This window comes from Nerophis lumbriciformis, linkage group LG05 (genome assembly GCF_033978685.3).
Source record: "Nerophis lumbriciformis linkage group LG05, RoL_Nlum_v2.1, whole genome shotgun sequence".
In the NCBI taxonomy this organism is placed as follows: domain Eukaryota; kingdom Metazoa; phylum Chordata; class Actinopteri; order Syngnathiformes; family Syngnathidae; genus Nerophis; species Nerophis lumbriciformis.
Window position 1 is genome coordinate 49,616,488 of NC_084552.2, and position 22,948 is coordinate 49,639,435.

General features: G+C 40.3%; 1 protein-coding gene across 4 annotated transcripts in view; it reads left to right on the forward strand.

Moving 5' to 3' along the window:
• LOC133606006 (voltage-dependent calcium channel subunit alpha-2/delta-1-like) overlaps positions 1-22,948 on the forward strand; it is a 115,763-nt gene that overhangs the window by 11,500 nt on the left and 81,315 nt on the right. For 3 of the 4 annotated variants that reach the window (XM_072913290.1, XM_072913291.1, XM_072913289.1), the window contains one exon: positions 19,313-19,394. In XM_072913290.1, the coding sequence (XP_072769391.1) occupies positions 19,313-19,394 (82 nt within the window). Of the gene's footprint in view, positions 1-18,034; positions 18,263-19,312; positions 19,395-22,948 lie in introns of those variants that run through there. The other variant, XM_072913292.1, reaches the window with a different exon arrangement.

Consider the following 22,948-nt stretch of genomic DNA (forward strand, 5'->3'; position numbering starts at 1 on the left):
AAGACCTCAATAGTCAAAGATCCTCTATATCACAGGAGTGTTTTACTTGTTAAGATCTCAATAGTCAAAGGTAGGGAGGTAGGTCTTTATTATAATTGCACAAGTACAACGGAACTTTGTTTTCAGCACAAAGATCCTCTATATGACAGGCATGTTCTGCTGGTTGTACAACCTCATTCGTCAAAGATCCTCTATATCACAGGAGTGTTTGCTGGTTTTGCAACTTCACTAGTTAAAGATACTCTAGGAGTGTTCTGCTGGTTTTACAACTTCACTAGTCAAAGATCCTGTATGTCACAGGAGTGTTCTACTCATTATAAGACCTCAATAGTCAAAGATCCTCTATAGCACAGGAGTGTTCTACTGGTTAAGATCTCAATAGTCAAAGGTAGGGAGGTAGGTCTTTATTGTCATTGCACAAGTACAACGAAACTTTGTTTTCAGCACAAAGATCGTCTATATCACAGGCGTGTTATGTTGGTTTTACAACCTCACTCGTCATAGATCCTCCATATCACAGGAGTGTTTGCTGGTTTTGCAACTTCACTAGTCAAAGATCCTCTATATCACAGGAGTGTTATACTAGTTTTAATGACCTCACGAGTCAAAGATCCTCTATATCACAGGAGTGTTCTATTGGTTATAAGACCTCAATAGTCAAAGATCCTCTATACAACAGGAGTGTTCTGCAGGTTTTACAACCTCACTATACAAAGATCTTCTATATCACAGGAGTTGTGCTGGTTTTACAACCTCACTCGTCAAAGATCCTCTATCACAGGAGTGTTCTGCTGGTAATACAACCTCACTCGTCTACGATCCCACGTATATCAATGTAGCTTGTCGATTGATTCTCAAACTGTGGTGACGTAGCGGTACGTCAAATAATCACTTCATTAAAGTACTGTTTTATGTTCTTATATACAAACATAGTGTTACTGTTCAAACTGAGTGTAATGCTACAGTGGACAAAAATATCAAATAAAACCCTTGCCTTGTTTTTAATGAATACTTAGACGACTATGCTACTGTATTTTAATGGTGGTCATTATAGTGTTACTTGGAGAGCCAAGTGTTTTTCTGAGGTGGTACTTGGTGAAAAGTTTGAGAACCACTGCTCTACATTATATCACCAGAGCGTTCTGCTGTTTTTAAGGACCTGATGTAGCTTGTCAAAGATTGTCTGTCTGTACAACATGAGTGTTCTGTTTTTTCTACTAATATGGCTTGTCAAAGATGGTCTATACGAAAGGAGTATTCTGCCGTTTTTGTTGGACAAATGTGGCTTGTCAAAGATTGTCTACATGACGAGAGTTCTCTGTTTTTAAACCAGCAAATATGCTGGTTATAGATCCTCTATCTGAAAGGATCTGTTTTTGCGGATCTAAAACAACCAAAACTAGTGAAAGGTCCCAGCACCGTGCTGTTTTAAGGACATACTTCAAAAATGCTAGTCAAAGATCCTATATATGGCATGAGTCTTCTGCTATTTTTAGGATCTAAAAAAACAGCAGAACACTTGCATGTCAAAGATGGTCTACACGAAAAGAATACACTGCTGTTTTTAAGAAGATACTTAAAAAAACAATCTTCTTTTTGACAGGAGCTCTCGCTGATGTATTTTTTTAGGATATACTGTAGTTTGTCAAAGATCATCTATAGGACAAAAACACTTGGCAAAATTGCTGGCTATCGATGCTCTGACAGGTCCTGTTTTTAAGGAACTACAGTCAAAAACTCTCATCAAAGATCATCTTTATGACAAGAATGTGCTGCTCCTTTTAACCATAGAAGCTGGTCAAAGATCCTTTACATCACAGGAGTCTTCTGCTGCTTGTAATGACCTAGAGTGCTCTGCTGTTTTTAAAAGGCCTTGTTGCAAAAAAATCTGGCTATATTCTATCCGACAGGAGCATTCTGCTGTTTTTAAGGATCTGAAACAAACAACCAAAAAAACTAGTGAAAGGTCCAAGCACAGCACGCTGCTGTTTCTTAGGATCAAGCTTGTCAAAGATGATCTACATGACAAGAATGCTCTGCTGTTTTTTTAACGTACTTAAAAAATGCTAGTCAAAGATCCCCTATATCAGTGGTCCCCAACCACCGAGCCGCACAAAAAATAAAAAAATAAAAATTTAATTAAATCAACATAAAAAACACAAGATACATTTACAATTAGTGCACCAACCCAAAAAACCTTCCTCCCCCATTTACACTCATTCACACAAAAGGGTTGTTTCTTTCTGTTATTAATATTTCTGGTTCCTATATTATATATCAATACAGTCTGCAAAGGATACAGTCCGTAAGCACACATGATTGTATTTTTTTATGACAAAAAAAAAAAAAAAAAAAAGAAATACCATACCCCCCCTCATATAGGACCACTGCCCTATATGACATGAATGCTCTCCTGTTTTTTAGGACATACTTCAAAAATGCTATTCAAAGATCCTCTATATGCAAGAGTTTTCTTTTTTTTTTTTTTTTTTTTTTTTTTTTTTTTTAGAACCTAACGTGTCAAAGATGGTCTACATGACATGAATGCTCTCCAATTTTTGTTTAGTTTTTAGGACATACTTCAAAAATGCTATTCAAAGATCCTCTATATGACAAGAATGCTCTGCTGTTTCTTTTTGGACGTACTTCAAAAATGCTGTTCAAAGATCCTCTATATGCAAGACTGTTCTGTTATTTTTGGGACCTCGCTTGTCAAAGATGGTCTACATCAGTGGTCCCCAACCTTTTTGTAGCTGCGGACCGGTCAACGCTTGAAAATGTGTGCTTATGGACTGTATCCCTTGCAGACTGTATTGATATATAATGTAGGAACCAGAATATTAATAACAGAAAGAAACAACCCTTTTGTGTGAATGAGTGTAAATGGGGGAGGGAGGTTTTTTGGGTTGGTGCACTAATTGTAAGTGTATCTTGTGTTTTTCATGTTGATTTAATTAAAAAAAAAAAATAATAAAAAAAAAAATTATATATATATATTATATATAATTTTTTTTTTTTATATATATAATTTCTTGTGCGGCCCGGTACCAATCGGTCCACGGACCGGTAGGTTGGGGACCACTGGTCGACATGACAAGAAACCTCTGCTGTTTTTTGTTTTTTTTAATGACGCACTTCAAAAATGCTGGTCGAAGATTGTCCATACGACAGGAGCATTGTGCTGGTTTTATTGTGAGCTACATTAGGGACACTAGTTGACACAAAGTTGCACAAGCTTCCACATGATTTTGATTGGTCAAAGGTCACAGACAGACTTCCACACCAAACTCATCCCAGCGTGCCTTCACCTATTTGCTGTGCTTAGACGCCCAATGACAAAAGTCAAATGGACAGGTTTTTGGTCATGGGGGAGATTTTTTTAAAGGGGCGTGGCCACATCCTCCACCCTCAGTGGCGGTGGCGAGCCCTGATGGCACTCAGCCTAATGGGCCGCTGCGGTGATGTCAGACTTGCAGATGTTTCATGGCCACTAAGTGGATTGATCCGTGGCTCGCAGGCGTGGTGGGCGCCCCCCCCCCCCCCCCCCCTTCCCCGTATCGTGGTGTGCACATTGGCTACATTCTCAGACACTGTCGCAAAGGTCACGTGACCTCTCCTTTGCCTCGCTTCAAAGAGGACGCCCAGTGGGATACACAGTGGTGGTCTACACCCATGCACCCCTTTGCCATTGTTATGATGTCATAGGTCAGCCTTCATTGGCGCCATGCAATCGTCTGATATTGATCATCAACGTTTATCTACTCTCTCGTATCACTCTTTCACTTTGTGTCAGCTTTTCTTTTGTCCACTTCTTTTTTTCTTTTTTTTTTTCCCCGTTGGATTTATTTATTTTTTTAAAGACTAACTCGATTTCATGCTCAGCTAAAGAGCCACGGCGCTCTGCTCGCTGTCTTGTCTCGGCCGATCTCCTCGGCCGCGGTAATGTGAGGAGGCACTTTATGTGAACACAACAACATTGGAGCAGCAGCAGGGCGCCGAGGGGGAGGGGCTCTTTCAACATGGCCACGGGAAGTCGCCAAAGGAGCGCCGTTTTTGAGATGTATCGCGATATCTCCGTTGTTATATCGCTTGTGATACAATATCGATATTGTGAAATGGTAAACGTACAACATCGATATTGTTGGATTTCTGCCGATATACGGAGATGCTGGGGTATCTCTAGTGATACAATATTATTGGATTTTTTTGTGATACAGTATTGATATTGTGCGATTTGGCTGCTACTGTGTGGATATTTTGAGATAGCGTAATATCACTAATGGTACAATAGTGATACTGTGATATGTCTAGTGATACAATATCAATATTGGGACGTACTGTATTGTAGCATTTCAGCTGGTGCAGTATCAAAATTGCAATATCTCTGTTGGTATAATGCCGATACTGTGATATCTCTAATGGCACAATATCGATATTTTGACATCTCTAATGGTTTATATTGGGAAACATTGTGATATCTCTAATGGTACAATATCAGTAGCTGTAGTGACACAATAGTGATACTGTGAGATTTTATTGGTACCATATCAGTGTTTGGAGAGAGATATCACACTAATATCAATAATGTAATATCTCTAATAGTACATTATCAATATCGTTATATCTCTTGTGATACAATATCGATATTTAACTGTTACCATTTCACAATATTGTAGGATTTCTGCCAGTCCAATAGCAATATTAAGTGATTCAACGATGACACTAGTGATACAATATTGATATTGTGCAATTTGGCTGCTACAATATCGATATTTTGAGAGTACGATATCTGTAATGGTATAATATTGATATTGTAAAATGTCTCATGGCAAATTACTCATATTGCAGTATCTCTACTGGTACAATAAAAATATTGGGAGATGGTACAATATTGAAACTTTGATATGTTTAGTAATACCGTATCAATTTTGTGAATAGTAGCAGTAAAATATCAATATTGGAAGATACTGTTTTGTAATAATTCGGCTGGTACAACCGTGCAATATCAAAATTGGAATATCTCTATTAATACAATGTCAATATTGCGATGTATTGATATTGGGATATTGATATTTTGATATCTCCAATGGTAGAACATTGGTATCCGTAGTGATACAATATTGATACTATGAGATTTTATTGGTACAAAATCCCCATTTTGAGAGAGTGTGATATCTCTTATGCCACAATATCAGTATTGTAATATGCATTTACGTTGCAATATCTCTAAAGTACATGATCCATATCATATCTCTTGTGATACATTACCGATATAGTGAAATGGTAACAGTACGTGAGATTTCTGCCAGTACCATATCGATGATGCAATATCACTAGTGATACAATATTGATATGGTGCGATTATGGCTGCTACAATATTCATATTTTGAGATATTGTGATATCTTTAATGGTGCGATATAAATATTGGGAGATAATGTGAAATCACTTTGATACTGTGATATGTATACAATATCGATATTGTGCATGTTCTCCCCGTGACTGCGTGGGTTCCCTCCGGGTACTCCGGCTTCTTCCCGCTTCCAAAGACATGCACCTGGAGATAGGTTGATTGGCAATGCTAAATTGACCCTAGTGTGTGAATGTTGTCTATCTGTGTTGGCCCTGCGATGAGGTGGCGACTTGTCCAGGGTGTACCCCGTCTTCCGCCCGAGTGCTGCTGGGATAGGCTCCAGCACCCCCGCGACACCGACAGGGACAAGTGGTAGAAAATGGCTGGATGGATGGAATGTAACAGTACAGCATCATCAGTAGGATAGACTTTATTCATCTCACAATGGGGAAATGATGTGGTTGCAGTGCAGGTACAAAAAGTAGACAATGCAGCTGAACCAATCCCAAGCTCTTCACGGGTTCCTCAGTGAGTGATGGTGTTTTGGTGGTGCCGAGTGAGAAGCAGGACTTGCCAGTAACTTCCCCTTTCCCAGTCCGGGCTCATGGGAGCCCAGGAAGTCATCAGCTCGAGGCCGTTCAGGGTCCACCTGCATTTTGGGACAGATGTAGTTGTCACCGTCAGGTCGTCCATGAAGGCTCGGATGAGTGGCTGTAGAACTCCAGACTTGGTGAGAGGCCTCCTATACTGAATTTCCACAGACTTCACCAGAATGTTCATGGCGGGTGCAAAGAGGGGGAACGAGATAGTATATCTGGTGATGATCTTCTTTCCAAGCTTGTTTCGGAGGAGACTGTCAGGCGGAAGTTGGCATATTAGTCCAGAATGAGGTCTCTGAACTTCTTCGGGATGTGATGCTGGTTCAGAGCTTCTTCGACCATCTTGTGGGGTATTGATCTGTAGGCGTTTGCGAGGTCCAGCCAGGTTCCCCTTGTTCTCCCTGAAAAAGTTGTGTGACTACGCCTGTGTGTGCTCCAGACACCAGGATACTTTTGGGATCCCTCCTTTCTGTACCAAGTATCCATGTAGGAGTTCTTCAGGAGGTAGTCTCTCGCTTGGCAACGGGGCTGAAGAAGATCATTTATTCAACACACAACCGCGAGATGGTTTGGAACTGATTATATTCTTAGACTTTTCCTTCTTTGGGATCCACACACTCTCTGCCTGTCTCCACTGGTCTGCTACCTTGCCACTCCTCCAGATCACCTTCAGGATCTTCCAGAGCCTGTGTAGTAGCCTTGGGCAGGTCTTGTACTCCTTGTAAGATACTCCACTGGGCCCTCTACCATCTTCTGCATACACTCGATCTTGGGTTGGCTACTGAATGTCGGTTTTTACATATCTTTCCACATATGCATTCCATAGTCGTCATCGTGTTTCCATTGCCGTTTGTCGTCATCCTATCAGTCTAGTAGGCAAGGCAGTTTCTAATAGTACAATATCGATTATCGCATACATTACAAACCCCAAAACCAGTGAAGTTGGCACGTTGTATAATTCGTAAATAAAAACAGAATACAATGATTTGCAAATCCTTTTCAACTTATATTCAATTGAATAGACTGCAAAGACAACATATTTGATGTTTGAACTGGAAAACTTTATTTTTTGCAAATATTAGCACATTTGGAATTTGATGCCTGCAACATGTTTAAAAAAAGCTGGCACAAGTGGCAAAAAAGTTGAGGAATGCTCATCAAACACTTATTTGGAAAATCCCACAGGTAAACAGGCTAGTTGGGAACAGGTGGGTGCCATGGTTGGGTATAAAAGCAGCTTCCATGAAATGCTCAGTCATTCACAAACAAGGATGGGGTCAGGGTCACCACTTTGTGAACAAATGCGTGAGCAAATTGTCGAACAGTTTAAGAACAACATTTCTCAATGTGCTATTGCAAGGAATTTTTGTACATTATAAGCTTTTGCTTCTTCCTGCTCATTTTCGGACATACAAAATGTTTATTTTTTATTTTCCTATAATATTGCTATTGTTTTTACAAGTGTGGATATTGTATAGGACAGTGGTTCTTAACCTGGGTTCGATCGAACCCTAAGGGTTCGGTGAGTCGGCCTCAGGGGTTCGGTGGAGCCTGCGCCGCGGAGGTCAAGACACACTCGACTCATTGTGTAAATAAAAACTTCTTCCTATCAGCGTATAATGGATACCCCCAAACAATGTTCCTTCTAATTTTCCATCTGATTTGCTGGTGTGTAATTTGTTGTGAGTTCATGCACTGTGTTGGTTTTATTCTTTGAACAAGGTGATGTTAATGCACGGTTCATTTTGTGCACCAGTACAAAAACATATAACTTTGTCTTGAATTTGAAAAAAATATTTATATTTCACTGAAGAAGGGTTCGGGGAATGCGCGTAAGAAAGTGGTGGGGTTTGGTACCTCCCAACAAGGTTAAGAACCACTGGTATAGGAGATGCTATTTTTTGTTTGAATTGTATAACCAGAGAATATTTCTTGGTCCAAACACTGTACGTGTATTGTTATATTTCTAATGTTAAAATATCAATATTGGTCGATATTGTGAAATTTTTACTGGTACAGTGTTGATATCACCCTTCTTTGGCAGCTTAGTCACAGATGACCATGCTAATTTACGCTCTTGTGTCAGACACTTATTTCGATTTGATGTTTATTTTTTTAATTTAATTTATTTTACATTTTTTTAATTTTGTAATGGTACTTTAATTATTATTGAGTTTATTTATTTATTTATTTTTTTTATTTTTTTTAATTTAAATCGTTTTGTCATCCTGTTTTAGTCAATTATTAGTAATATAACAACTCTGGAATGCTAAAATAGCGCGACATTAGCTAAGTGCTTGTTGTATAACTTCTAATTACAATTGCATGAAAAAAAGTCCAAAGTTTGACCCTGTTCTTTTTCTAACCTGGAAAACAAATCAAAAGTCAAACATTCTCAGGAGCAGATAGTTGACCTTGTAAAAAGAAGGCCAAATAAGGCGGTGGTACAACTAAAGTGTTTTATGTAAAAGTATACAGATGTGTTTCCTGTGCTGCAGCTGTTAGCTATTGCCCAGGTTGCTATGGTAACAGTGCAGTGGAAACATTTTTGGGAATTTCCATGTGGCAATAAAGGATGTGAGTTGCTGCCATTAAAAAAACTATGGAGGGGAAGAACTTGAATCCACAAAAAAAGGGGAAGGGGGAAGGCAAGTGACTGCTGTTTTTGAGGATTTCTAATGATGTTGACACACATATCTCTAAATGTGCTGAAGCGGCCATTAAAGTCCTCGTTGGGATTCTGCACTGAAGGAGGCGTTAAGTGCTTGGACAATCTCCCAGGAGCTCCAGGTGTGTGGCAGAGAAAAGTGGGCCCTTGACAGCCAGGGATGGCTTTGTGGAGAGCCACCCTCAATGGAGTGGTAGTGGCGAGACACAAAAAGTGTCTAATGGACGTTTTTTTTCAGAGACATCCGGGAAGTAGCTGCCACGGCTCGTGGAGGCGTCCTCATAAATCGTTGGACATTTTGTCCAAAGAGGGGCTGGATTGGCTGTAATCTATTTATACGCAGTGGCTACATTTGTGTGTGTGTGTGTGTGTGTGAGAGAGAAGAGACTGGCTAAGTGGATGGATGGGTAGCGACGCTAGCGCCAATGTGCGGAGGTGACGGGGCGCTCATCCTCGTGGTGTCGTCTCTGGAGTCCAGTTGGACGTGACAGTGAGCAGAGTGAAAGATGGCTGCAGGGGAGTGGCGAGCCGCGATGAGGCAGGAAGAGTGACTCTTTTGAGTGTAATAGGGCTGGGATATGTGGGGACCCTTTGGAGGGTCAATCAGTTACAGTTAGGCTATGAAATAGAACGACATGAAGACATTTCAGTAGGAATTGCGTGCCAGCGCCGAAAAGCCGACGTTGAACTAAATGCTGGTGGAATGTAGAAATAATTTAGAACTTTGTTTATGGTACCATAGATAGATTGCAGTGTGTCAGTGCGTATTTCCTTCTCAATACGCTGAGGAAATAGGTTCTAACATTAGCACGGCTGTCATGGCAATGTGAAACATGGAGACAGCCAAATCACATGATAAAATAATTCCTTATTGGTGTTTGCATAGGGCAGCACGGTGGTAGAGGGGTTTGTGCATCTGCCTCACAATACGAAGGTCCTGAGTAGTCTTGGGTTCAATCCCGGGCTCGGGATCTTTCTGTGTGGAGTTTGCATGTTCTCCCCGTGACTGCGTGGGTTCCCTCCGGGTACTCCGGCTTCCTCCCACCTCCAAAGGCATGCACCTGGGGATAAGTTGATTGGCAACACTAAATTGGCCCTAGAGTGTGAATGTTGTCTATCTGTGTTGGCCCTGCGATGAGGTGGCGACTTGTCCAGGGTGTACCCCGCCTTCCGCCTTATTGTAGCTGAGATAGGCTACAGCGACCCCAAAGGGAATAAGCGGTAGAAAATGGATGGATGGATGGCGTTTGCATATTGTGGACTACATGTACCAAGCTATATGGCAATCTGAAAGGTTTGAAACAGTAGCCTATAGCAGTGTTTTTCAACCACTGTGCCACGGCACACTAGTGTGCCATGAGATACAGTCTGGTGTGCCGTGGGAGATTAACTAAATTCACCTATTTGGGTTAAAAATAATTTTTTGCAAACCAGTAATTATAGTCTGCAAATTATGTGTTGTTGTTGAGTGTCGGTGCTGTCTAAAAGCTCAGCAGAGTCACTGTGTAATAGTCTTCCATCTCAGTAGGTGGCAGCCGGTAGCTAATGCTTTGTAGATGTCGGAAACAGCTTAAACCAAAAATAAACAAAAGGTGAGTGGCCCTAAGAAAACGCATTGAAGCTGTGGGAAGGCTATGCAGAACGAAACTAAAACTGAACTGGCTACAAAGTAAACAAAAACAGAATGCTGGACGACAGCAAAGACTTACTGCGGAGCAAAGATGGCGTCCACAATGTATATACGAACATGACATGACAATCAACAATGTCCCCACAAAGAAGGATAAAAACAACTTAAATATTCTTAATTGCTAAAACAAAGTAGATGCGGGAAATATCGCTCAACGGAAGACATGAAACTGCTACAGGAACATACCAAAAAAAGAGGAAAAGCCACCAAAATAGGAGCGCAAGACAAGACCTAAAACACTAAACACAGGAAAACAGCAAAAAACTCATACGGCGTGATGTGACAGGTGGTGACAGTACACCTACTTTGAGACAAAGGCTATAGTAATGCATGCTTGGTTATGGTTTAAAGTCATATCCAACAATTGCGACAACGACTGTTTACTGTCAACTGAGTTTAGTTTTTTTTAGTGATTTCTGCTGATGGTGTGCCTCCAGATTTTTTCAACGCAGAAAATGTGCCTCGGCTCAAAAAAGGTTGAAAAACACTGGCCTATAGGCATACCTTGGTAAAATGCCTCCCCTTTAGTTTTGGGCGTACATTAGGCTGCTAAGCATGCTCAACTTATTTTCACCAGTATAACGATTGCTAGCGTTGGTTGTAGTTGGTTTTAGTCTTTTTTTTTTCTTCCTTATAGTACTGACAATAACCATATGATTGCCATTTATTGTGATATTTTACACAGGCATGACATACTTCTTCTTGAAAATAGCCTCATTTCTGTATAAAACGGAGTAGCCCGGTCCATCCAGCTGGATTCGGCTGCGTATCTGGCAACCTCAGTCAGGGAGAGGGGACTACAGAATTTTGACCGTGATTGCAGTACTTTTGATTGATTGATTGAGACTTTTTTTAGTAGATTGCACAGTACATATTCCGTACAATTGACTACTAAATGGTAACACCCGAATAAGTTTTTCAACTTGTTTAAGTCGGGGTCCACGTTAATCAATTCATGGTACCATAGTGTCTATGATACCATAGATATAACTTTGGACTGTAAATGTAGGAATGGTTTTTATGTTGTAGAGCTGAAACTGTACAAGAACATAATGAATCTTGAAATGTTAAATTAATCTTGAAATGTATTAAGAAATGTGTAACAAGCAAAAAATAACAAAATCCATGACTTTTAGGTTGAAACGTACAAAATTACCTAAAATGTTTGCATAAACGTTAGCATGCTAACGTAGGAACTTTTAGCATACTTGCAAGATAACCGCATACATCAAAAGTCATGATTTTTAGGTTTATAGCATATGTATCAAACGCGAACCATGTGGCGGGCCAGAAAGCACTTGAGTTTTCTTTCTTTCTTAATGTATTCAATGTCTTAACTTTAATATTATCTGCTCATGCAACAAACACGTATTGCAAACATTTTTTTGTTAATATAAAAACAAATACTTCAATATCTGCTTTTCACCCCAGTTTATTATTTCAAGGCAAGTTAGCCATCATTTTCCATTCAATTTTTAGTTTTAGTTCATTCATCCGATAATAAATACAAATATTTGATAGAACAGGGGTAGGGAACCTATGACTCTCGAGCCAGATGTGGCTCTTTTGATGACTGCATCTGGCTCTCAGATCAATGTGAGCTGACATGGCTTAACACGATAAGTAATGAATAATTCCGCTGGTCATCACAGTGTTAAAAATAACGTTGAAAATAAAAAACATTCTAATGCATTTTAATCCATCCATCTGTTTTCTACCGCACCTGTTCAAGAAGTCGCATTAATGGTAAGAAGTATTTTATTTATTATTGGTTAGCTTCAGAATAACAATGTTATTAAAAAGAATAAGAGACTTACTATACTCAAAAAATGTTGGTCTTACTTAAAAATGCAGGCATTTAGTTGTATTCAGTGTTAAAAAATATTATATGGCTCTCACGGAAATCCATTTTAAAATATTTGGCTTTCATGGCTCTCTCATCCAAAAAGGTTCCCGACCTCTGTGATAGAACATTAAAAATGAAAAGAAGCAGAACGAAGTATAAACTTTTAATATCTGCCCCCTTTCCACCCAATTACAACATTAACTATTCAAACTAGAGAACTAGTAGGGCAATATTTCTATTTGATTACAACAAAAAAGTAACAAAAACGTATCCTTTTATCATCATGATTTTTTAAATTGTTTTAAATACAGAAAGTGATTGACATTGTTTTGTTCCACTGTCAAGTGTGTTCCATAAACTACTTCGATTGAAATGCATATTTCTATTGTCACTGTTCTAAATGTAGATTTCAACAATTTGGTATGTAAAATAATACATTAAGCAAATGTATAAACTGTTTTGTAACATCATGAGGCGATTATACATTAATATTCATTACAAGCGGTCCTTCGAGGGAAGCCATAACTTCCAGTGGCCCTCACCAAAAAAAGTTTTACGCTCCTGGTTTATACTAACAAAATAAGCTAAAATGTTAGCATGTTAATGCTAACATGGGAACTGTTGGCACCATGTTAGAAGTACGCCAAGTAATGAACTCCGTGATTTTGTAGGTTAATGCAAACAAAATCGGATAAAAATGCTAGTATAAAACGTACCGTATTTTTCGGACTACAAGTCGCAGTTTTTTCATAGTTTGGCCGGGGGTGCGACTTATACTCAGGAGCAGTGTTGGGACTAACGCGTTTCAAAGTAACGCGTTACTGTAACGCCGTTAGTTTCGGCGGTAACTAGTAATCTAACGCGTTATTTTTTTTTATTCAGTAATTTAGTTACCGTTACTACATGATGCGTTACTGCGTTATTTTACGTTACTTTTGATGTAGTATCGGCTAGAAACAGAAGCGCTGCGGTGTCGTTCTTCTGAATCTTCCTCTGTCACAAGCCGGAGAGAAGAAAAGAGGCGCGGTCTATGTGTGTGTGGGTGTGGGTGTGGGGAAAAAAAGTTGTTGGCACGTTCAGTCCACACACAGCGTGGTCATGGCGAGCGGAGTAACGGAGGAGCTTGAACGCCCCCGCCATTGAATCGGTGTGTTTATAAGTGCAGACTCGGTTGTGCAAAACGAAGGTTTTAAACACATGCTGAACGTGCTTGAACCACGTTACGACATCCCGTCGCGCACCCACTTCAGCAATAAGATTGTGCCAGATCTTTATGAGCAGGAGAAGAAAAAAGTTGTGGATGAACTATCCCGAGCATCAGCTGTTGCGCTCATGACAGACGGGTGGACGTCCAGCGGAACTATAAGCGCTCACTTCATCACAGCAGACTGGGAGATGAGAAGACACGCCCCCTCTACGAGAGTCACCTTGCGCAGGTACTGACACAAGCAGTGGAGGACTGGAAGATAAAGATATCCCAGTCACACGTGATAATGCCAAAAATCAAATAATTACAGAGAATGAGGCAGGACTGGGACCACAGATAGGTGCTTTGCACATGTAGTGAATTTGGCATCACAGAAGGGAATCTCAGTCAATAGGATGGAGCGCCTCTTTGGGAGGATCAGGAAGGTTTCTTACTTCCACCCAAGCACAACAGCTGCTCATGTGCTTAAGACAAAGCAAGAAATGCTAAAGCTGCCTGCTCATACATGATGTCCCAACCAAGTGGAACTCCACTTATGATATGTTGGAGCAGCAGGCAGCTATATACTCTGCATTGACCCACAACACCCTGAAGACAAATGTCACCCTGTCTGATGATGATGTGAGAGTGGCAGATGAGGTCCTCCAGGTGCTTAAACCCCTCAAAAGTGTTCCATCTCTACTGAGCACTGAAACTTCACCATCTGTGTCAATGATCCTGCCACTGAAAACAAGTATTCTACAATCCATGGCTCCAAGTGTGGAAGACAGCAGCATCACTCCAGATGTCAGGCATTATGTTTCAAGGAAGATGATGTGCCTTCTTATGTTGCACTTTAACTTGTTTTTTATTCATGGTCATTGGTCCAAGTTTAAAGAAAGGAGGAATGCCTTTTTATGTTGCACTGTTTTTCATTAATTATGTTAAAAGGAAAATAAAAATGTATGTCAAGTTGATCAACAGATTGTATTATTCTCCAGTGCAATAACAGTACTGAAATGAAGGCAAAAAGGGCATTAATGGGAGCTTTAAAAAAAAAAGAAGAAAAAAAGAAGTAACTAAATAGTTACTTTTCACAGTAACGCATTACTTTTTGGTGTAAGTAACTGAGTTACTTTTGAAATAAAGTAACTAGTAACTAACTAGTTACTGGTTTTCAGTAACTAACCCAACACTGCTCAGGAGAGACTTATGTGTGAAATGATTAACACATTACCGTAAAATCCATCCATCCATTTTCTACCGCTTATTCCCTTTGGGGTCGCGGGGGGCGCTGGAGCCTATCTCAGCTACAATCGGGCGGAAGGATTTAGCTCATTCACATAAGAGACTAGACGTATAAGATTTCATGGGATTTAGGGATTAGGAGTGACAGATTGTTTGGTAAACATATAGCATGTTCTATATGTTATAGTTATTTGAATGACTCTTACCATAATATGTTACGTTAACATACCAGGCACGTTCTCACTTGGTTATTTATGCGTCATATATCGTACACTTATTCAGCCTGTTGTTCACTATTCTTTCTTTATTTTAAATTGCCTTTCAAATGTCTTTTCTTGGTGTTGGGTTTTATCAAATACATTTCCCCAAAAAATGCGACTTATATATGTTTTTTTTCTTCTTTATTATGCATTTTTGGCCGGAGCGACTTATAGTCCGAAAAATACGGTACGCATGCTAACCTTAGCATGCTAAATATAGGAACAATTAGCATACTTCCCACATGGTGCCAAGTAACGAAATCCATGACTTTGATTTGAACTTACAAAATTAGCTAACATAAAACGCTAGCCTGCATTCTTCCAAGATGCTCTAACATAAGATCAATTATACGAAAGTGTGTATCTTAGCGAAAATTGTTGGCGTCCACTGTGGTAACTGCTAGCGAAGTGATTAGCTTCCACTACAAGAACAGCATCCATGTTTTTGTCCCTTTCAGTAACGGCGGTGAAAACAATCTACGGGCTGAGAATAAAAAATACATGAGTACCTCCATAAAGAAAATTAACCTTGCCCGCCAACCTCCAGCGTGACAACCTTTTGACCTGCCTTGGCGTGGAAGGTGAGGTGGGTGTGTGAGGGGGGGATCTGACACTGGAGCCCTGAAGGACCGTGTTGTCTTATTTAAAGCAAATACAGAGTAATGTGAGCCGGACATATTTAGCCTTTTGCGAGGGACAGCTGCTTGCTGCTGAGCGCTGATATAACAGGAGGCACTGTCCTGTCAGCACATTACTCCACATACCAAATAAGCTGAAAGTGCTTTGAACCCGACAAAAAGTTGACATATCTCAACATTTCAAGGCTCTGGAGTGGACTAATTAGCCACTTCCACAAATAACCATCAACACTACTTGCATGACTTCCTTAGTGCAGCCAAGAATGCAGCGCTTGTTACAGTAAGACAACGCCAAAGGAAATCCACTTTTGTCTAGCTCTTTTAAAGTTGGAATTCTTTATTGGAGAGCGAGTGACTACGTCGCTGGCAGACTCCAATGCGGCCGTATGAAAGTCAGCTGAGCGTAAGAACCGCTCGTCTCTTTGCCCTGGCACGTTTCTCATGGAGTCACTAATGACGCCCACTTATCAACAAGTCTGTTTCTAGTTGCTGTGTTTACACCATGTCTGTGGAACACTGGTCGGTAGCCTGACTTACTAGCATCGCTAAATCATCACAACAGACAAACCAAGCTGATGATGAGAATGTGAATCTTACAATTCCACTCGATTCTGATTCTTAGGATGATGGTTCGAGTCAGAATTTAGTCCCGATTCAACGTGATTTTCATTTCATATCGATTCTTGCAATAGATTTGGTGTGTGTGTATGTATTAGAGATGCGCGGTTTGCGGGCAGAACCGCGGAGTCCGCGGATCGGGCGGATGAAATTTAAAAAAATTAGATTTTATCCGCGGGTCGGGTCGGGTCGGGTCGGGCGGTTGAAATAAAAAAAAATTAGATTTTAAATAGATTCAGGCGGGTGGCAGTTAAACCAATTGGGAAATATATATACATAGTTAAATATTGTTACCCACATACGAAAAACGAGCAGGCACCTGCAGCATATGCCACAACAGAAGAAAAAAAAAGAAAAGAGATGGACACTTTTACGGAGCGGAGAAGGCCCCCGACGCCTCGCCGGGGTCCGGGACTGAGGCCCCTTCCCCCGAGAGGGCCCCACCGGGAGCCGTAGCTGAGGCGATCCGCGAGAAGGGCCCGACGCACGTCCAGGGTCACCACCGCGCCCACCGCACCGACACCCCGCCTCGTCCGCCTTCGCCGCGGCCGGTGTCACGCGCAGCAGGTAAGCAGCTTACCTGCCCGCCACCCCCGTGGCCGGGGGCTCGTAACAGGGGTCACTACGCGCGCTCCGCCCGCGCAGCTTACCTGCCCGCCACCCCTGTTGCCGGGGGCGCGTAACAGGGGTCACTCCGCGCGCAGTGCGCTCACGAAAGGGGTGGGGCTCACCCTGGTTGATATAGACAGCAGCTAGGACGGTGGCCATGGAAGTTGGAACCCGCTAAGGAGTGTGTAACAACCCACCTGCCGAATCAACTAGCCCTGAAAATGGATGGCGCTGGAGCGTCGGGCTCATACGCGGCCGTCGCCGGCAGCGAGACGCGCTTGGAGGTGCGCTCAGCGCGGCTCCCATATGATTGCGCACTGGTGTGCGTCTGGGTCGTGACAGCGTGGCACGCGAATGTCTGTGCTGCATTGGATCAGTCTCCTTTCTTTAACAGGCAAAAGCTTTATAACCTCACTAATGCCTTGCATCGTCTATATTAGATATATAACAACGGGCAGGTGCGGGCGGATGCGGTTCTGATCAAATGTTAGATCGGGTGGATTGCGGATGGTTGACGACTTTCTGATGCGGTTGCGGATGAAATAATTGCCTATCCGCGCATCTCTAGTATGTATGTATGTATGTATATATGTGTGTACATTAGTGTTGTCCAGATACCAATATTTTGGTACTCTTCGGTACTTTTCTAAATAAAGGGGACCACAAAAAAAAATTGCATTATTGGCTTTATTTTAACAACAAATCTTAGGGTACATTAAACATATGTTTCTTATTGCAAGTTTGTCCTTAAATAAAATAGTAAACATACAAGACAACTTGTCTTTTAGTAGTAAGTAAACAAACAAAGGCTCCTAATTAGTCTGCTGACATATGCAGTAACATATTGTGTCATTTTCCATTCTATTATTTTGTCAAAATTATTAAGGACAAGTAGTAGAAAATTAATTATTAATCTACTTGTTCATTTACTGTTAATATCTGCTTACTTTCTATTTTAACATGTTCTATCTACACTTCTGTCAAAATGTAATAATCAGTTATTCTTCTGTTTGATACTTTACATTAGTTTTGGATGATACCACAAATGTAGGTATCAATCCGATACCAAGTAGTTACAGAATCATACATTGGTCATATTCAAAGTCCTCGTGTATGTATGTATGTATGTATGTATGTATGTGTGTACAGTATGTATGTAAAAAAATTCATTTAGAAACATAATAAATAAGGATCATGATTCAAATGAGAATCAGTTTTTTCCGGGCACCACTAATAATAACAGTCATTTTACGTATCGCAAATATCCTACTAATAAGCAATTATTACTGATGGCGAACGCTAACATTCTGGTCAGGGGTTCCCCTACTGAGCTAGTTAGTAGCTCTCATGGTGAACGCTAATATTTCTAGTTAGAAATTATTGTACTATGCTAACACAATTATTTGCTAACTCCCATAAGAACTTCCAACTATTTTAAATGAATTCTAACTAATACTAACATTTGTCGTTAGCAGTTCTCGTGCTAAATGCTAATATAACACAACTATTTCATGGTGAATGCTAACATTTCCAGTTAGCAGTTCTCATGGTAAGCGCTAACATATCTAGTTAAAATTTCTCCTAGTAAATGCTGACATGCAGTATTCAATTCTTGTGCTAAATGCTCACATAATTCTTGGGTAACTGCCAGCTAACATTTCGAGTTAAAATGTCTCATTATAAATGCAATCGAGTTAGCAGTTTTCATGGTAAACGCTAACATTTCTATTTAACATTTCTTTTTGTGAATGCTAACATATCTAGTTAGCAGTTCTCATGGTAAACGCTAACATTTCTAGTTAAAATGTATTTTCGTGAATGCTAACATTTCTAGTGAGCAGTTCTTGTGCTAAACACGCACATAATTATTGGCTAACTGCCATGGGAACTATTTAAAATAATTTCAATCAATGCTAACATCCCGAGTTAGCTGTTGTCATACTAAACCTGCTCAGTGGCCTTGTGGTTAGATTACCTCCCTGCTTGGCACTCAGCATCAAGGGATGGAATTGGGGGTTAAATAACCAAAATGATTCCCGAGCGTGGCCACCGCTGCTGCTCACTGCTCCCCTCACCTCCCAGGGGGTGGAACAAGGGGATGGGTCAAATGCAGAGGGTCATTTCACCACACCTAGTGTGTGGTACTTTAACTTTAATTGCTAAGCTCTTCAAATGACACATATTAAACATTAAGTATTAGTGAAAGGACGAAATATAAATTATAACATTATTAACCTTATTACTTTTGTTGACATACACATGTAGCAGTCAAAGCGTTAGCCTTGTTTGTTTAGCGATGTTAGCAAGTCTCCTGTTGGTGTTACAACACAAGGTAAACCTTTACATTTGCACATGGGTTCTGTCAAGTGTTGTCTCGCTCTGTCCTATTTCTCTTGAGTAGAATACATTTGTCCACCAGCCCTCAGGGTGTGACACTCATACGTTCTTCTATGAATAGCTCTTGCCTTAACGCACAGCTCGTGCGGCCTTTTCACTCCTGGCTAAACATTATTATTGCATACATCAACGCATGAATGCAGTCATTGAAAGATCAACATCCTATATTGCTAATGAACTCATCGAATGTTTGTGTCCTCAGGGTAAAAGAATGGGTGGACCAGATGCAAAAGGACTTGATCACGCTAACGGACAAGGCGAGCGGCGTCCATAGTCTCATTAAGGTGAGTTTGGACGCTGTATGTCTTTGAATGACCTTACTTGAATCTTTCTGTTGATAGAGCTACTCATTAGCCCTAATGCTAACACGCTCTAAAACAGTGGTTCCCAACCACCGGGCTGCAACCCGGTACCGGTCCGTGGATCGATTGGTACCGGGCCGCACAAGAAATAAAAAAATTAATAATTATTTTTTATTTTATTTTATTTTTTAAATTAAATCAACATTAAAAAAAAAAAAAACACTTACAATTAGTGCACCAACCCAAAAAACCTCCCCCCCTCCACTCATTCGCACAAAAGGGTTGTTTCTTTCTGTTATTAATATTTCTGGTTCCTACATTATATATCAATATATATCAATACAGTCTGCAGGGATACAGTCCGTAAGCACACATGATTGTATTTTTTTTATGACCAAAAAATATTTTTTACATTATTAAATGTGGGACACATTTTCAAGCGTTGACCGGTCCGCAGTTACAAAAAGGTTGGGGACCACTGCTCTAAAAGACAAAACTTCATCCAAGAGATAATAATAATACAGGTAAAAGCCAGTAAATTAGAATATTTTGAAAAACTTGATTTATTTCAGTAATTGCATTCAAAAGGTGTAACTTGTACATTATATTTATTCATTGCACACAGACTGATGCATTCAAATGTTTATTTCATTTAATTTTGATGATTTGAAGTGGCAACAAATGAAAATCCCAAATTCCGTGTGTCACAAAATTTGAATATTACTTAAGGCTAATACAAAAAAGGGATTTTTAGAAATGTTGGCCAACTGAAAAGTATGAAAATGAAAAATATGAGCATGTACAATACTCAATACTTGGTTGGAGCTCCTTTTGCCTCAATTACTGCGTTAATGCGGCGTGGCATGGAGTCGATGAGTTTCTGGCACTGCTCAGGTGTTATGAGAGCCCAGGTTGCTCTGATAGTGGCCTTCAACTCTTCTGCATTTTTGGGTCTGGCATTCTGCATCTTCCTTTTCACAATACCCCACAGATTTTCTATGGGGCTAAGGTCAGGGGAGTTGGCGGGCCAATTTAGACCAGAAATACCATGGTCCGTAAACCAGGCACGGGTAGATTTTGCGCTGTGTGCAGGCGCCAAGTCCTGTTGGAACTTGAAATCTCCATCTCCATAGAGCAGGTCAGCAGCAGGAAGCATGAAGTGCTCTAAAACTTGCTGGTAGACGGCTGCGTTGACCCTGGATCTCAGGAAACAGAGTGGACCGACACCAGCAGATGACATGGCACCCCAAACCATCACCCAACCATGCAAATTTTGCATTTCCTTTGGAAATCGAGGTCCCAGAGTCTGGAGGAAGACAGGAGAGGCACAGGATCCACGTTGCCTGAAGTCTAGTGTAAAGTTTCCACCATCAGTGATGGTTTGGGGTGCCATGTCATCTGCATTAACGCAGTAATTGAGGCAAAAGGAGCTCCAACCAAGTATTGAGTATTGTACATGCTCATATTTTTCATTTTCATACTTTTCAGTTGGCCAACATTTCTAAAAATCCCTTTTTTGTATTAGCCTTAAGTAATATTCTAATTTTGTGACACACGGAATTTTGGATTTTCATTTGTTGCCACTTCAAATCATCAAAATTAAATGAAATAAACATTTGAATGCATCAGTCTGTGTGCAATGAATAAATATAATGTACAAGTTACACCTTTTGAATGCAATTACTGAAATAAATCAAGTTTTTCAAAATATTCTAATTTACTGGCTTTTACCTGTATGCTTCCTTTTGCTTTTTGCCAAATAATTTTGCTGAAGTCATCATACAATTCCATGGATTTTATGCTTTTTAGAGACATTGTTAGTTAGACTTGCGTAAAGATCTGGAACTCTTTGAAAGAAAACCAGGTCTGAAAATTACCGCATGATGTTAAATGCCATTTTCCACCTTTTTTTTTTTTTTTTTTTTAGTTTTCCGACAAATATTATAAGTTAGCGGTTATCCATGTGAACGCTACATTTGTAGTTAGTGATGCTAAACACTAACATATTTAGTTGTTAGTGCTCACAATGAATGCTATAATTTTCAGTTAGCAGTGTTCTTGCTAAGCACCAGTGATCTAAAAATTACTTTTAAAAAGTGAAGTGAATTATATTTATATAGCGCTTTTCTCTAGTGACTCAAAGCGCTTTACATGGTGAAACCCAATATCTAAGTTTCATTTAAACCAGTGTGGGTGGCACTGGGAGCAGGGGGGTAAAGTGTCTTGCCCAAGGACACAACGGCAGTGACTAGGATGGCGAAAGCGTGAATCGAACCTGGAACCCTCAAGTTGCTGGCACGGCCACTCTACCAACCGAGCTATGCCGAAGTAATTATGGTCCTGCTGCTAAGCAGCAGTGAATGGGCGCTTGCACTGCAAGCAGCCCATATTATTATTGCTCATACGTGCAAGTTGCTTGATTAACATATAGTTGAAAAATTAAGTATATTCCAAAGATAATAATAATAAAAAATTGACAAATAGTCAATGATGACACCTCAGGGGCTACTTGTGTGTGAGTGTGTGACGGAGTGACTGAAATTCCTGAGGTGGGTGGGAATAGGAGTTGAAAGTTAATAATAAAGAGCATTGACCAATGAGCCCTCCTGGGTACAATTTAAAATAAGATAGGTTAATTATAATTGGATTTCATAAAAGTTAATTAAATAATGATTTATGTTAACATTACATGGGAGAGGTGACAGAGCCACAATATATGTCACCTTGATGCCTCCAGCCACAGTTGTGTACCGGTAAGTTACGTATCGAATCCCTTCATTCCGAGTCAACAGTCTTAACCACTGGGCTATCCTGGGTATTGTGAAGAGAAGTTTTTGTTCCATACACAAATTTAATCAAGGACTCCTGGCTCAGTAAAGTATTATGGAGGTGGAATAAAATACTGTCAACCAGAGTGGGGTTCAAACCCAACACCCTACTTTCCTAGTCAACAGTCTTAACCAATGGGCTATCCTGGGTATTGTGAAGAGAAGTTTTTGTTCTATACACAAATGTAATCGAGGACTCCTGGCTCAGTAAAGTATGATGGAGGTGGAATAAAATACTGTCAACCAGAGTGGGGTTCAAACCCAGCACCCTACTTTCCTAGTCAACAGTCTTAACCACTGAGCTATCCTGGGTATTGTGAAAGAGGATTTTGTTCCACACACACGTGTAATCCAGGACCTCTTTCTCAGTAAAGTATGATGGAGGTGGAACAAAATACTGTCAACCAGAGTGGGGTTCAAACCCAGTACCTTTCATTCCAAGTCAACAGTCTTAACCACTGGGCTAATCTGGGTCTTGTGCAGGAAGAGTGTGTCAGAGAGTGTGTGAGTGGAGTTCCTGAGCTGGGTGGGAATAGTAGTAGAAAGTTAATATTTGAGGGCGTTGACCACTGAGCTCTCCTGGGTTAATAATTAAAATAGGTTAATTGTATTTGGATAATTTAAAAAAAAGACTTACAAAATAATCAAATGTTAGCTAATATACACTACACCATCTGAACAAAACTTCCCCATTTTAGCTGTGTGTAA